The 14,142-nt window shown below is 48.8% G+C and overlaps 2 protein-coding genes across 2 annotated transcripts in view; one reads left to right on the forward strand and one right to left on the reverse strand.

Moving 5' to 3' along the window:
- Positions 1 to 12,124, forward strand: part of ppef2b (protein phosphatase with EF-hand domain 2b) — a gene marked incomplete at both ends in the record, with an annotated part of 26,844 nt that extends 14,720 nt beyond the window's left edge. Inside the window, 2 exons of the mRNA XM_081390473.1 lie at positions 3,712 to 3,799; positions 11,916 to 12,124. Coding sequence (XP_081246599.1) covers positions 3,712 to 3,799; positions 11,916 to 12,124 — 297 coding nt within the window. The remainder of the gene's footprint in view (positions 1 to 3,711; positions 3,800 to 11,915) is intronic.
- A 63-nt stretch (positions 12,125 to 12,187) lies between these two features.
- Positions 12,188 to 14,142, reverse strand: part of nup54 (nucleoporin 54) — a 43,069-nt gene continuing 41,114 nt past the window's right edge. The window contains exon 18 of the mRNA XM_081390474.1: positions 12,188 to 12,548. Within this exon, the coding sequence (XP_081246600.1) occupies positions 12,420 to 12,548 (129 nt within the window). The 3' untranslated portion in view covers positions 12,188 to 12,419. The remainder of the gene's footprint in view (positions 12,549 to 14,142) is intronic.

Genomic DNA, 14,142 nt, shown 5'->3' on the forward strand with positions numbered 1-14,142 from the left:
ACCGGCACCGGAGCGCAGTGACCCGAGCTCATACCAGCTGAAGCCCTGCGGTGTCAGGAGCAGAACCGGCACCGGAGCGCAGTGACCCGAGCTCATACCAGCTGAAGCCCTGCGGTGTCAGGAGCAGAACCGGCACCGGAGCGCAGTGACCCGAGCTCATACCAGGCTGAGGCCCTGCGGTGTCAGGAGCAGAACCGGCACCGGAGCGCAGTGACCCGAGCTCATACCAGCTGAAGCCCTGCGGTGTCAGGAGCAGAACCGGCACCGGAGCGCAGTGACCCGAGCTCATACCAGGCTGAGGCCCTGCGGTGTCAGGAGCAGAACCGGCACCGGAGCGCAGTGACCCGAGCTCATACCAGCTGAAGCCCTGCGCTGTCAGGAGCAGAACCGGCACCGGAGCGCAGTGACCCGAGCTCATACCAGCTGAAGCCCTGCGGTGTCAGGAGCAGAACCGGCACCGGAGCGCAGTGACCCGAGCTCATACCAGGCTGAGGCCCTGCGGTGTCAGGAGCAGAACCGGCACCGGAGCGCAGTGACCCGAGCTCATACCAGGCTGAGGCCCTGCGGTGTCAGGAGCAGAACCGGCACCGGAGCGCAGTGACCCGAGCTCATACCAGGCTGAGGCCCTGCGGTGTCAGGAGCAGAACCGGCACCGGAGCGCAGTGACCCGAGCTCATACCAGGCTGAGGCCCTGCGGTGTCAGGAGCAGAACCGGCACCGGAGCGCAGTGACCCGAGCTCATACCAGCTGAGGCCCTGCGGTGTCAGGAGCAGAACCGGCACCGGAGCGCAGTGACCCGAGCTCATACCAGCTGAAGCCCTGCGGTGTCAGGAGCAGAACCGGCACCGGAGCGCAGTGACCCGAGCTCATACCAGGCTGAGGCCCTGCGGTGTCAGGAGCAGAACCGGCACCGGAGCGCAGTGACCCGAGCTCATACCAGGCTGAGGCCCTGCGGTGTCAGGAGCAGAACCGGCACCGGACCGCAGTGACCCGAGCTCATACCAGCTGAAGCCCTGCGGTGTCAGGAGCAGAACCGGCACCGGAGCGCAGTGACCCGAGCTCATACCAGGCTGAGGCCCTGCGGTGTCAGGAGCAGAACCGGCACCGGAGCGCAGTGACCCGAGCTCATACCAGGCTGAGGCCCTGCGGTGTCAGGAGCAGAACCGGCACCGGAGCGCAGTGACCCGAGCTCATACCAGGCTGAGGCCCTGCGGTGTCAGGAGCAGAACCGGCACCGGACCGCAGTGACCCGAGCTCATACCAGCTGAAGCCCTGCGGTGTCAGGAGCAGAACCGGCACCGGAGCGCAGTGACCCGAGCTCATACCAGGCTGAGGCCCTGCGGTGTCAGGAGCAGAACCGGCACCGGAGCGCAGTGACCCGAGCTCATACCAGCTGAAGCCCTGCGGTGTCAGGAGCAGAACCGGCACCGGAGCGCAGTGACCCGAGCTCATACCAGGCTGAGGCCCTGCGGTGTCAGGAGCAGAACCGGCACCGGAGCGCAGTGACCCGAGCTCATACCAGGCTGAGGCCCTGCGGTGTCAGGAGCAGAACCGGCACCGGAGCGCAGTGACCCGAGCTCATACCAGGCTGAGGCCCTGCGGTGTCAGGAGCAGAACCGGCACCGGAGCGCAGTGACCCGAGCTCATACCAGGCTGAGGCCCTGCGGTGTCAGGAGCAGAACCGGCACCGGACCGCAGTGACCCGAGCTCATACCAGCTGAAGCCCTGCGGTGTCAGGAGCAGAACCGGCACCGGAGCGCAGTGACCCGAGCTCATACCAGGCTGAGGCCCTGCGGTGTCAGGAGCAGAACCGGCACCGGAGCGCAGTGACCCGAGCTCATACCAGGCTGAGGCCCTGCGGTGTCAGGAGCAGAACCGGCACCGGACCGCAGTGACCCGAGCTCATACCAGCTGAAGCCCTGCGGTGTCAGGAGCAGAACCGGCACCGGAGCGCAGTGACCCGAGCTCATACCAGGCTGAGGCCCTGCGGTGTCAGGAGCAGAACCGGCACCGGAGCGCAGTGACCCGAGCTCATACCAGGCTGAGGCCCTGCGGTGTCAGGAGCAGAACCGGCACCGGAGCGCAGTGACCCGAGCTCATACCAGGCTGAGGCCCTGCGGTGTCAGGAGCAGAACCGGCACCGGAGCGCAGTGACCCGAGCTCATACCAGGCTGAGGCCCTGCGGTGTCAGGAGCAGAACCGGCACCGGAGCGCAGTGACCCGAGCTCATACCAGGCTGAGGCCCTGCGGTGTCAGGAGCAGAACCGGCACCGGAGCGCACTCTCACAGCTCATGCTGAAACTACAGCCAGACCAGCGCAGCACTATCTGGCCCAACCAAATTATTAAATTACAAAAACAAAATTACATTACCTATTGGAAAGATGCTACTAAATCACAAAAGAAGATGGAACTCTATTTACACCTGAAAAGAGACTATACACCAGCAGAATACCTGAGCTGTGTGAAAGAGCATAAAGTGAGGAAGACCCTGACCAAGTACAGGCTGAGTGACCACAGTCTGGCTGTAGAGAGAGGTGTGTGTGTGTGGGTGTGTGTGTGTGTGTGTGTGAGTGACCACAGTCTGGCTGTAGAGAGAGGTGTGTGTGTGTGTGTGAGTGACCACAGTCTGGCTGTAGAGAGAGGCCGGCACAGGCAGAGATGGCAGCCGAGAGAGCAGAGACTGTGTTCACTGTGCTCTCAGAGAGAGGTGTGTGTGTGAGCAGAGACTGTGTTCACTGTGCTCTCAGAGAGAGGTGTGTGTGTGAGCAGAGACTGTGTTCACTGTGCTCTCAGAGAGAGGTGTGTGTGTGAGCAGAGACTGTGTTCACTGTGCTCTCAGAGAGAGGTGTGTGTGTGAGCAGAGACTGTGTTCACTGTGCTCTCAGAGAGAGGTGTGTGTGTGAGCAGAGACTGTGTTCACTGTGCTCTCAGAGAGAGGTGGAGACAGAGGAACACTTCCTGATACACTGTGATCACTATCACAGCATTAGATCAGAATATTTCACTAGATTCCAACAAATAGAACCACATTTTATGGCATTACCAAATTCAGAAAAATTAAAGCATATTCTGGGAGAGAACTCCAGCTCAATCACAACAGCAGCAAAATATGTGACAGCCTGCCACAAACTACGAGAGTCAGCCAGTGGACAAAACTACAGTCAGAATCATCCTCATCTTGTCTGAATGTTGGTACAAATGTACATAGGTGTTTTTTTTTTTTTTTTTTTTATATAAATGTATTCATGCATTTGTTTACTGATTGATTTATTGATTATTTGTGTATGTAAGGTCCATTTATGTAATGGCCAATGCTTTGGCAATACTGTACAAGTCATGCCAATAAAGCTCATTTGAATTTGAGTGAGTGAGAGAGAGAGAGAGAGAGAGAGAGAGAGAGAGAGAGAGAGAGAGAGAGAGAGAGAGAGAGAGAGAGAGAGAGAGAGGAGAGGAGAGGAGAGGAGAGAGAGAGAGAGAGAGAGAGAGAGAGAGAGAGAGAGAGAGAGAGAGAGAGAGGAGAGGAGAGGAGAGAGAGAGAGAGAGAGAGAGAGAGAGAGAGGCCCTTCTGCTCAACAAGGCTGTTTATACTTGATCAAAAAGAGTTAAAACAACAATACTGTGTAATGGCTGCAAAGAACAAAAGCCACTTTAGTGATGAACTCGACTAGCACAGTAAAGATGTGTGTGTGTGTTTGATTTTTTTTGTCAGATCGCGAACACAGGTCTACTGGAGACGCTGTACAAACATCACTCAAACCTGGAAAGCATCTTCAGAATGATCGACACGGACCATTCAGGTGATCAGATGATTGCTCATAACCCGGATCTAAAAGTGTGTGTTCATCAGGTCTGAGTGTAATACGAGTGTGTGTTCATCATGTATGTGTTCATCAGGTCTGAGTGTAATACGAGTGTGTGTTCATCAGGTCTGAGTATAATACGAGTGTGTGTTCATCAGGTCTGAGTGTAATACGAGTGTGTGTTCATCAGGTCTGAGTGTAATACAAGTGTGTGTTCATCATGTATGTGTTCATCAGGTCTGAGTGTAATACGAGTGTGTTCATCAGGACTGAGTGTAATACGAGTGTGTTCATCAGGACTGTGTGTAGAGTGTGTGTTCATCAGGTCTGAGTGTAATACGAGTGTGTTCATCAGGACTGAGTGTAATACGAGTGTGTTCATCAGGACTGTGTGTAGAGTGTGTGTTCATCAGGTCTGAGTGTAGAGTGTGTGTTCATCAGGTCTGAGTGTAATACGAGTGTGTTCATCAGGACTGTGTGTAGAGTGTGTGTTCATCAGGTCTGAGTGTAATACAAGTGTGTGTTCATCATGTATGTGTTCATCAGGTCTGAGTGTAATCTGAGTGTGTGTTCATCAGGTCTGAGTGTAATACAAGTGTGTGTTCATCATGTATGTGTTCATCAGGTCTGAGTGTAATCTGAGTGTGTGTTCATCAGGTCTGAGTATAGTGTGTGTGTTCGTCAGGTCTGAGTGTAATACGAGTGTGTGTTCATCAGGTCTGAGTGTAATACGAGTGTGTGTTCATCAGGTCTGAGTGTAATACGAGTGTGTGTTCATCAGGTCTGAGTGTAATCTGAGTGTGTGTTCATCATGTATGTGTTCATCAGGTCTGAGTGTAATCTGAGTGTGTGTTCATCATGTATGTGTTCATCAGGTCTGAGTGTAATACGAGTGTGTTCATCAGGACTGTGTGTAGAGTGTGTTCATCAGGTCTGAGTGTAATACGAGTGTGTGTTCATCAGGTCTGAGTGTAATACGAGTGTGTGTTCATCAGGTCTGAGTGTAATGCGAGTGTGTGTTCATCAGGTCTGAGTGTAATCTGAGTGTGTGTTCATCAGGTCTGAGTGTAATCTGAGTGTGTGTTCATCATGTATGTGTTCATCAGGTCTGAGTGTAATCTGAGTGTGTGTTCATCAGGTCTGAGTGTAGAGTGTGTGTTCGTCAGGTCTGAGTGTAGTGTGTGTGTTCGTCAGGTCTGAGTGTAGAGTGTGTGTTCATCAGGTCTGAGTGTAATCTGAGTGTGTGTTCATCAGGTCTGAGTGTAATCTGAGTGCGTGTTCGTCAGGTCTGAGTGTAGTGTGTGTGTTCATCAGGTCTGAGTGTAGTGTGTGTGTTCGTCAGGTCTGAGTGTAGTGTGTGTGTTCGTCAGGTCTGAGTGTGGTGTGTGTTCGTCAGGTCTGAGTGTGGTGTGTGTGTTCGTCAGGTCTGAGTGTAGTGTGTGTGTTCATCAGGTCTGAGTGTAGTGTGTGTGTTCGTCAGGTCTGAGTGTAGTGTGTGTGTTCGTCAGGTCTGAGTGTAATCTGAGTGTGTGTTCATCAGGTCTGAGTGTAGTGTGTGTGTTCGTCAGGTCTGAGTGTAGTGTGTGTGTGTTCATCAGGTCTGAGTGTGGTGTGTGTGTTCGTCAGGTCTGAGTGTAGTGTGTGTGTTCGTCAGGTCTGAGTGTAATCTGAGTGTGTGTTCATCAGGTCTGAGTGTAATCTGAGTGTGTGTTCATCATGTATGTGTTCATCAGGTCTGAGTGTAATCTGAGTGTGTGTTCATCAGGTCTGAGTGTAGAGTGTGTGTTCGTCAGGTCTGAGTGTAGTGTGTGTGTTCGTCAGGTCTGAGTGTAGAGTGTGTGTTCATCAGGTCTGAGTGTAATCTGAGTGTGTGTTCGTCAGGTCTGAGTGTAATCTGAGTGTGTGTTTGTCAGGTCTGAGTGTAGAGTGTGTGTTCATCAGGTCTGAGTATAATCTGAGTGTGTGTTCATCAGGTCTGAGTGTAATCTGAGTGCGTGTTCGTCAGGTCTGAGTGTAGTGTGTGTGTTCATCAGGTCTGAGTGTAGTGTGTGTGTTCGTCAGGTCTGAGTGTAGTGTGTGTGTTCGTCAGGTCTGAGTGTGGTGTGTGTTCGTCAGGTCTGAGTGTGGTGTGTGTGTTCGTCAGGTCTGAGTGTAGTGTGTGTGTTCATCAGGTCTGAGTGTAGTGTGTGTGTTCGTCAGGTCTGAGTGTAGTGTGTGTGTTCGTCAGGTCTGAGTGTAATCTGAGTGTGTGTTCATCAGGTCTGAGTGTAGTGTGTGTGTTCGTCAGGTCTGAGTGTAGTGTGTGTGTGTTCATCAGGTCTGAGTGTGGTGTGTGTGTTCGTCAGGTCTGAGTGTAGTGTGTGTGTTCGTCAGGTCTGAGTGTAATCTGAGTGTGTGTTCATCAGGTCTGAGTGTAGTGTGTGTGTTCGTCAGGTCTGAGTGTGGTGTGTGTGTTCATCAGGTCTGAGTGTAGTGTGTGTGTTCGTCAGGTCTGAGTGTAGTATGTGTGTTCGTCAGGTCTGAGTGTAATCTGAGTGTGTGTTCATCAGGTCTGAGTGTAGAGTGTGTGTTCGTCAGGTCTGAGTGTAGTATGTGTGTTCGTCAGGTCTGAGTGTAGAGTGTGTGTTCATCAGGTCTGAGTGTAATCTGAGTGTGTGTTCATCAGGTCTGAGTGTAATCTGAGTGTGTGTTCATCAGGTCTGAGTGTAATCTGAGTGTGTTCATCAGGTCTGAGTGTAATCTGAGTGTGTGTTCGTCAGGTCTGAGTGTAGTGTGTGTGTTCGTCAGGTCTGAGTGTAGTGTGTGTGTTCGTCAGGTCTGAGTGTAGAGTGTGTGTTCATCAGGTCTGAGTGTAGAGTGTGTGTTCATCAGGTCTGAGTGTAGAGTGTGTGTTCGTCAGGTCTGAGTGTAGTGTGTGTGTTCGTCAGGTCTGAGTGTAGAGTGTGTGTTCATCAGGTCTGAGTGTAGTGTGTGTGTTCGTCAGGTCTGAGTGTAGTGTGTGTGTTCGTCAGGTCTGAGTGTAGAGTGTGTGTTCATCAGGTCTGAGTGTAGAGTGTGTGTTCGTCAGGTCTGAGTGTAATCTGAGTGTGTGTTCATCAGGTCTGAGTGTAATCTGAGTGTGTTCATCAGGTCTGAGTGTAGAGTGTGTTCATCAGGTCTGAGTGTAATCTGAGTGTGTGTTCATCAGGTCTGAGTGTAATCTGAGTGTGTGTTCATCAGGTCTGAGTGTAATACGAGTGTGTTCATCAGGTCTGAGTGTAATCTGAGTGTGTTCATCAGGTCTGAGTGTAGAGTGTGTGTTCATCAGGTCTGAGTGTAATCTGAGTGTGTGTTCATCAGGTCTGAGTGTAATCTGAGTGTGTGTTCATCAGGTCTGAGTGTAATCTGAGTGTGTTCATCAGGTCTGAGTGTAGAGTGTGTTCATCAGGTCTGAGTGTAATCTGAGTGTGTGTTCATCAGGTCTGAGTGTAATCTGAGTGTGTGTTCATCAGGTCTGAGTGTAATACGAGTGTGTTCATCAGGTCTGAGTGTAATCTGAGTGTGTTCATCAGGTCTGAGTGTAGAGTGTGTTCATCAGGTCTGAGTGTAATCTGAGTGTGTGTTCATCAGGTCTGAGTGTAATCTGAGTGTGTGTTCATCAGGTCTGAGTGTAATACGAGTGTGTTCATCAGGTCTGAGTGTAATCTGAGTGTGTTCATCAGGTCTGAGTGTAGAGTGTGTGTTCATCAGGTCTGAGTGTAATCTGAGTGTGTGTTCATCAGGTCTGAGTGTAATCTGAGTGTGTGTTCATCAGGTCTGAGTGTAATCTGAGTGTGTTCATCAGGTCTGAGTGTAATCTGAGTGTGTGTTCATCAGGTCTGAGTGTAATACGAGTGTGTTCATCAGGTCTGAGTGTAATCTGAGTGTGTGTTCATCAGGTCTGAGTGTAATACGAGTGTGTTCATCAGGTCTGAGTGTAATCTGAGTGTGTTCATCAGGTCTGAGTGTAGAGTGTGTGTTCATCAGGTCTGAGTGTAATCTGAGTGTGTGTTCATCAGGTCTGAGTGTAATCTGAGTGTGTGTTCATCAGGTCTGAGTGTAATCTGAGTGTGTTCATCAGGTCTGAGTGTAATCTGAGTGTGTGTTCATCAGGTCTGAGTGTAATACGAGTGTGTTCATCAGGTCTGAGTGTAATCTGAGTGTGTGTTCATCAGGTCTGAGTGTAGTGTGTGTGTTCGTCAGGTCTGAGTGTAGTGTGTGTGTTCGTCAGGTCTGAGTGTAGAGTGTGTGTTCATCAGGTCTGAGTGTAGAGTGTGTGTTCGTCAGGTCTGAGTGTAATCTGAGTGTGTGTTCGTCAGGTCTGAGTGTAGTGTGTGTGTTCGTCAGGTCTGAGTGTAATCTGAGTGTGTGTTCATCAGGTCTGAGTGTAATCTGAGTGTGTGTTCATCAGGTCTGAGTGTAATCTGAGTGTGTGTTCATCAGGTCTGAGTGTAATACGAGTGTGTTCATCAGGTCTGAGTGTAATCTGAGTGTGTGTTCATCAGGTCTGAGTGTAGTGTGTGTGTTCGTCAGGTCTGAGTGTAGTGTGTGTGTTCGTCAGGTCTGAGTGTAATCTGAGTGTGTGTTCGTCAGGTCTGAGTGTAATCTGAGTGTGTGTTCATCAGGTCTGAGTGTAGTGTGTGTGTTCGTCAGGTCTGAGTGTAGTGTGTGTGTTCGTCAGGTCTGAGTGTAGAGTGTGTGTTCGTCAGGTCTGAGTGTAGAGTGTGTGTTCGTCAGGTCTGAGTGTAGAGTGTGTGTTCGTCAGGTCTGAGTGTAGAGTGTGTGTTCGTCAGGTCTGAGTGTAGAGTGTGTGTTCATCAGGTCTGAGTGTAGAGTGTGTGTTCGTCAGGTCTGAGTGTAGAGTGTGTGTTCGTCAGGTCTGAGTGTAGAGTGTGTGTTCATCAGGTCTGAGTGTAATCTGAGTGTGTGTTCATCAGGTCTGAGTGTAATCTGAGTGTGTGTTCATCAGGTCTGAGTGTAATCTGAGTGTGTGTTCATCAGGTCTGAGTGTAATCTGAGTGTGTGTTCATCAGGTCTGAGTGTAGAGTGTGTGTTCATCAGGTCTGAGTGTAGTGTGTGTGTTCGTCAGGTCTGAGTGTAATCTGAGTGTGTGTTCGTCAGGTCTGAGTGTAGTGTGTGTGTTCGTCAGGTCTGAGTGTAATCTGAGTGTGTGTTCATCAGGTCTGAGTGTAGAGTGTGTGTTCATCAGGTCTGAGTGTAGTGTGTGTGTTCATCAGGTCTGAGTGTAATCTGAGTGTGTGTTCGTCAGGTCTGAGTGTAGTGTGTGTGTTCGTCAGGTCTGAGTGTAATCTGAGTGTGTGTTCATCAGGTCTGAGTGTAATCTGAGTGTGTGTTCATCAGGTCTGAGTGTAATCTGAGTGTGTGTTCATCAGGTCTGAGTGTAGAGTGTGTGTTCGTCAGGTCTGAGTGTAATCTGAGTGTGTGTTCGTCAGGTCTGAGTGTAGTGTGTGTGTTCGTCAGGTCTGAGTGTAATCTGAGTGTGTGTTCATCAGGTCTGAGTGTAGTGTGTGTGTTCGTCAGGTCTGAGTGTAGTGTGTGTGTTCGTCAGGTCTGAGTGTAGAGTGTGTGTTCATCAGGTCTGAGTGTAGTGTGTGTGTTCGTCAGGTCTGAGTGTAGTGTGTGTGTTCGTCAGGTCTGAGTGTGGTGTGTGTGTTCGTCAGGTCTGAGTGTAGAGTGTGTGTTCGTCAGGTCTGAGTGTAGTGTGTGTGTTCATCAGGTCTGAGTGTAGTGTGTGTGTTCGTCAGGTCTGAGTGTAGTGTGTGTGTTCGTCAGGTCTGAGTGTAGAGTGTGTGTTTGTCAGGTCTGAGTGTAGTGTGTGTGTGTTCGTCAGGTCTGAGTGTGGTGTGTGTTCGTCAGGTCTGAGTGTGGTGTGTGTGTTCGTCAGGTCTGAGTGTAGTGTGTGTGTTCATCAGGTCTGAGTGTAGTGTGTGTGTTCATCAGGTCTGAGTGTAGTGTGTGTGTTCATCAGGTCTGAGTCTAGAGTGTGTGTTCGTCAGGTCTGAGTGTAATCTGAGTGTGTGTTCATCAGGTCTGAGTGTAGTGTGTGTGTTCGTCAGGTCTGAGTGTGGTGTGTGTGTTCGTCAGGTCTGAGTGTGGTGTGTGTGTTCATCAGGTCTGAGTGTAGTGTGTGTGTTCGTCAGGTCTGAGTGTAGTATGTGTGTTCGTCAGGTCTGAGTGTAGAGTGTGTGTTCATCAGGTCTGAGTGTGGTGTGTGTGTTCGTCAGGTCTGAGTGTAGTATGTGTGTTCGTCAGGTCTGAGTGTAGAGTGTGTTCGTCAGGTCTGAGTGTAGAGTGTGTGTTCATCAGGTCTGAGTGTAATCTGAGTGTGTTCATCAGGTCTGAGTGTAATCTGAGTGTGTTCATCAGGTCTGAGTGTAATCTGAGTGTGTGTTCGTCAGGTCTGAGTGTAATACGAGTGTGTTCATCAGGTCTGAGTGTAATCTGAGTGTGTGTTCATCAGGTCTGAGTGTAGTGTGTGTGTTCGTCAGGTCTGAGTGTAGTGTGTGTTCGTCAGGTCTGAGTGTAGAGTGTGTGTTCATCAGGTCTGAGTGTAGTGTGTGTTCGTCAGGTCTGAGTGTAATCTGAGTGTGTGTTCATCAGGTCTGAGTGTAATCTGAGTGTGTTCATCAGGTCTGAGTGTAATCTGAGTGTGTGTTCGTCAGGTCTGAGTGTAATCTGAGTGTGTTCATCAGGTCTGAGTGTAATACGAGTGTGTTCATCAGGTCTGAGTGTAATCTGAGTGTGTGTTCATCAGGTCTGAGTGTAATCTGAGTGTGTTCATCAGGTCTGAGTGTAATACGAGTGTGTTCATCAGGTCTGAGTGTAATCTGAGTGTGTGTTCATCAGGTCTGAGTGTAGTGTGTGTGTTCGTCAGGTCTGAGTGTAGTGTGTGTGTTCGTCAGGTCTGAGTGTAGAGTGTGTGTTCATCAGGTCTGAGTGTAATCTGAGTGTGTGTTCATCAGGTCTGAGTGTAATCTGAGTGTGTGTTCATCAGGTCTGAGTGTAGTGTGTGTGTTCGTCAGGTCTGAGTGTAGTGTGTGTGTTCGTCAGGTCTGAGTGTAGAGTGTGTGTTCATCAGGTCTGAGTGTAATCTGAGTGTGTGTTCATCAGGTCTGAGTGTAATCTGAGTGTGTGTTCATCAGGTCTGAGTGTAATCTGAGTGTGTGTTCGTCAGGTCTGAGTGTGGTGTGTGTGTTCGTCAGGTCTGAGTGTAATCTGAGTGTGTGTTCGTCAGGTCTGAGTGTAGAGTGTGTGTTCATCAGGTCTGAGTGTAATACGAGTGTGTTCATCAGGTCTGAGTGTAATCTGAGTGTGTGTTCATCAGGTCTGAGTGTGGTGTGTGTGTTCATCAGGTCTGAGTGTAATCTGAGTGTGTGTTCGTCAGGTCTGAGTGTGGTGTGTGTGTTCGTCAGGTCTGAGTGTAATCTGAGTGTGTGTTCGTCAGGTCTGAGTGTAGAGTGTGTTCATCAGGTCTGAGTGTAATCTGAGTGTGTGTTCGTCAGGTCTGAGTGTAATCTGAGTGTGTGTTCGTCAGGTCTGAGTGTAGAGTGTGTGTTCATCAGGTCTGAGTATAATCTGAGTGTGTGTTCATCAGGTCTGAGTGTAATCTGAGTGTGTGTTCGTCAGGTCTGAGTGTAGAGTGTGTGTTCATCAGGTCTGAGTGTAATCTGAGTGTGTGTTCATCAGGTCTGAGTGTAGTGTGTGTGTTCGTCAGGTCTGAGTGTGGTGTGTGTGTTCGTCAGGTCTGAGTGTAATCTGAGTGTGTTTTCATCAGGTCTGAGTGTAATCTGAGTGTGTGTTCATCAGGTCTGAGTGTAATCTGAGTGTGTGTTCATCAGGTCTGAGTGTAATCTGAGTGTGTGTTCGTCAGGTCTGAGTGTAGAGTGTGTGTTCGTCAGGTCTGAGTGTAATCTGAGTGTGTGTTCATCAGGTCTGAGTGTAATCTGAGTGTGTGTTCGTCAGGTCTGAGTGTAGAGTGTGTGTTCATCAGGTCTGAGTGTAGTGTGTGTGTTCGTCAGGTCTGAGTGTAGTGTGTGTGTTCGTCAGGTCTGAGTGTGGTGTGTGTGTTCGTCAGGTCTGATCTCGCTGGAGGAGTTCCACCAGACCTGGAGGCTGCTGAGTTCTCACCTGCAGACGGTCATCAGTGACGAAGCCATCGCAGAGCTGGCCGACAGCATCGACTTCAACAAGGACGGCAGCATCGACATCAACGAGTTCATGGAGGCGTTCCGGCTGGTGGAGCAGTGCAGAGGCGTGGGGGAAGATGAGCCGGCGCCCGTGTGAGAGCGGGAGACACGGATCGACCTTTATAACCGTCATGCTCATTAAATCATCAACACGTGAAACTCATAGTGAAACTTTATTAATCAATATAGACAGTAAAATAGTCCAGCAGATTGAAGGAAACATTCACACGCAAATGAGCAGCTGCAACAGATATCAGCGTTACTGAGGGGTCTCGGTTCAGTCTCGGTTCGGTCTTGGTTCGGTCTCGGTCCGGTCTCGGTCCGGTCTCGGTCCGGTCTCGGTTCGGTCTCGGTCCGGTCAAGGTTCAGTCCTGCCTCTGTCTCGGTTCGGTCTAGCTGAGTTTGCTGCTGCGCCCGTGAACGCTGTCCTGAAGCCCGTCCTCCACTGTCCTGATGTCGTCCAGGTCGTCTTTGATGACACTGATCAGGTGACTCAAGCCCTCCTGCTGATGCTTCAGGTGCTGAAAGATAAAGTGATGACAGTTGTGTTTCAGAAAAAGCTGCTCATCTCCACAGTCATTTATGTATGAGGGACGGGTTATGGTTAGTGCTTTAGCTGGAGCGGCCTGAAAACATGCACTTATGATGGACAGATGCACTTATGATGGACAGATGCACTTTTATGGACTTCCAAACACACACAGTCATTCACTGCCATTATAAAGCTTGGAAGAGCTAGGACATTTTTTAATATAACTCGATTGTGTTCGTCTGAAAGAAGAGTGTCATAAACACCTAGGATGACGTGAGGGAGAGTAAACCATGGGCTAATTTTCATTTTTGGGGAACTATCCCTTTAAAGATCTAAAATAGATGCAAGTAATCGAGGGCTGCGGTCGTGACGTCTGACCCGAGAGGATGAATAACTGGCCGCTGGTTCCTCCAGATGTTCCTCTGGGTTTCTCAAGGTCAGTGGAAAACATTACAATTCTTGAACGATTTGTTCTACACACTCACCGCCAAACGTTCTCTCTGGTTACTTATTAAAAACTAGAAACATGACGAGTTCTCAATACGGGTGTGTAATTACGCTGTAGAACAAAACATCCGATTATCATCAGCTTGTGTTTGTCTCAGGCTTCATTTCACTCGGAAACGGGAAACCCACAGGAACATCAATGGGAACCGGCGGACAATCATTATTCCTACAGTTCTGACATGTCGCACTATAAATATCTCCATACTTTCACCAGCTGATTAATCACAGTAAATGAAAATTTTTTTTTTATTTTTTTAACGTTATGTTGTATTTAAATATGCAAATAAAAGCATTTTCAAATTAAGGAACAGAAATCTGAAATTTCAGATAAAAACATTCAATTTCTTGTTTGATGTAGTTTTACAGAGAGGGTTTTGGATATAAATCAGAAGAAAATGCCAAAAAAAACATTTTGACCATATTTTTAGGAGTAAAATGCAGATGATGTATGAACAACCCTTCAGAATATAGTTATGGATGAAACTAATGTTTGGTGTGTGTAAAGATTTCTGACTCAAACTCACCGCCTGTAAAGATTGAAATCTACAGACGCAAATAGATACAGTGCAATAAAATAAACACTCGAATGTGTATTTTGGATGTTTTCTTTACACTAGTCAAGTCAAGTCAAGTCAACTTTATTTATATAGCGCTTTTCACAATACAGATTGTATCAAAGCAGCTTCACAGTATTAAATAAAATAGTACATCAGTGTTTGTTTCTGGTGTAAAACATCCACGTTTGGTAATGCAGATCAATAGCACTGTTGAATCGATTAATCAAATTAAGTATCCCCAACTGAGCAAGCCAAAGGCAACAGTGGCAAGGAACCGAAAAACTCCATTAGGTGACCTAATGGAGAAAAAAAAACCTTGGGAGAACCCAGGCTCAGTCGGGGGCCAGTTCTCCTCTGGCGTTTATGAAGTAGAGACCGGATTTAACTGTAAGATTAAAATATTATATGAATGCCTGGCTGAAGAGATGCGTCTTTAATCTAGTTTTAAACTGGGAGAGCGAATCTGAGCAACGAACAGTATCAGGAAGGCTATTCCAGAGTTTTGGTGCTAAATGTGAA

The sequence above is a fragment of the Scardinius erythrophthalmus genome, assembly GCF_964197995.2.
Source record: "Scardinius erythrophthalmus genome assembly, chromosome: 17".
In the NCBI taxonomy this organism is placed as follows: domain Eukaryota; kingdom Metazoa; phylum Chordata; class Actinopteri; order Cypriniformes; family Leuciscidae; genus Scardinius; species Scardinius erythrophthalmus.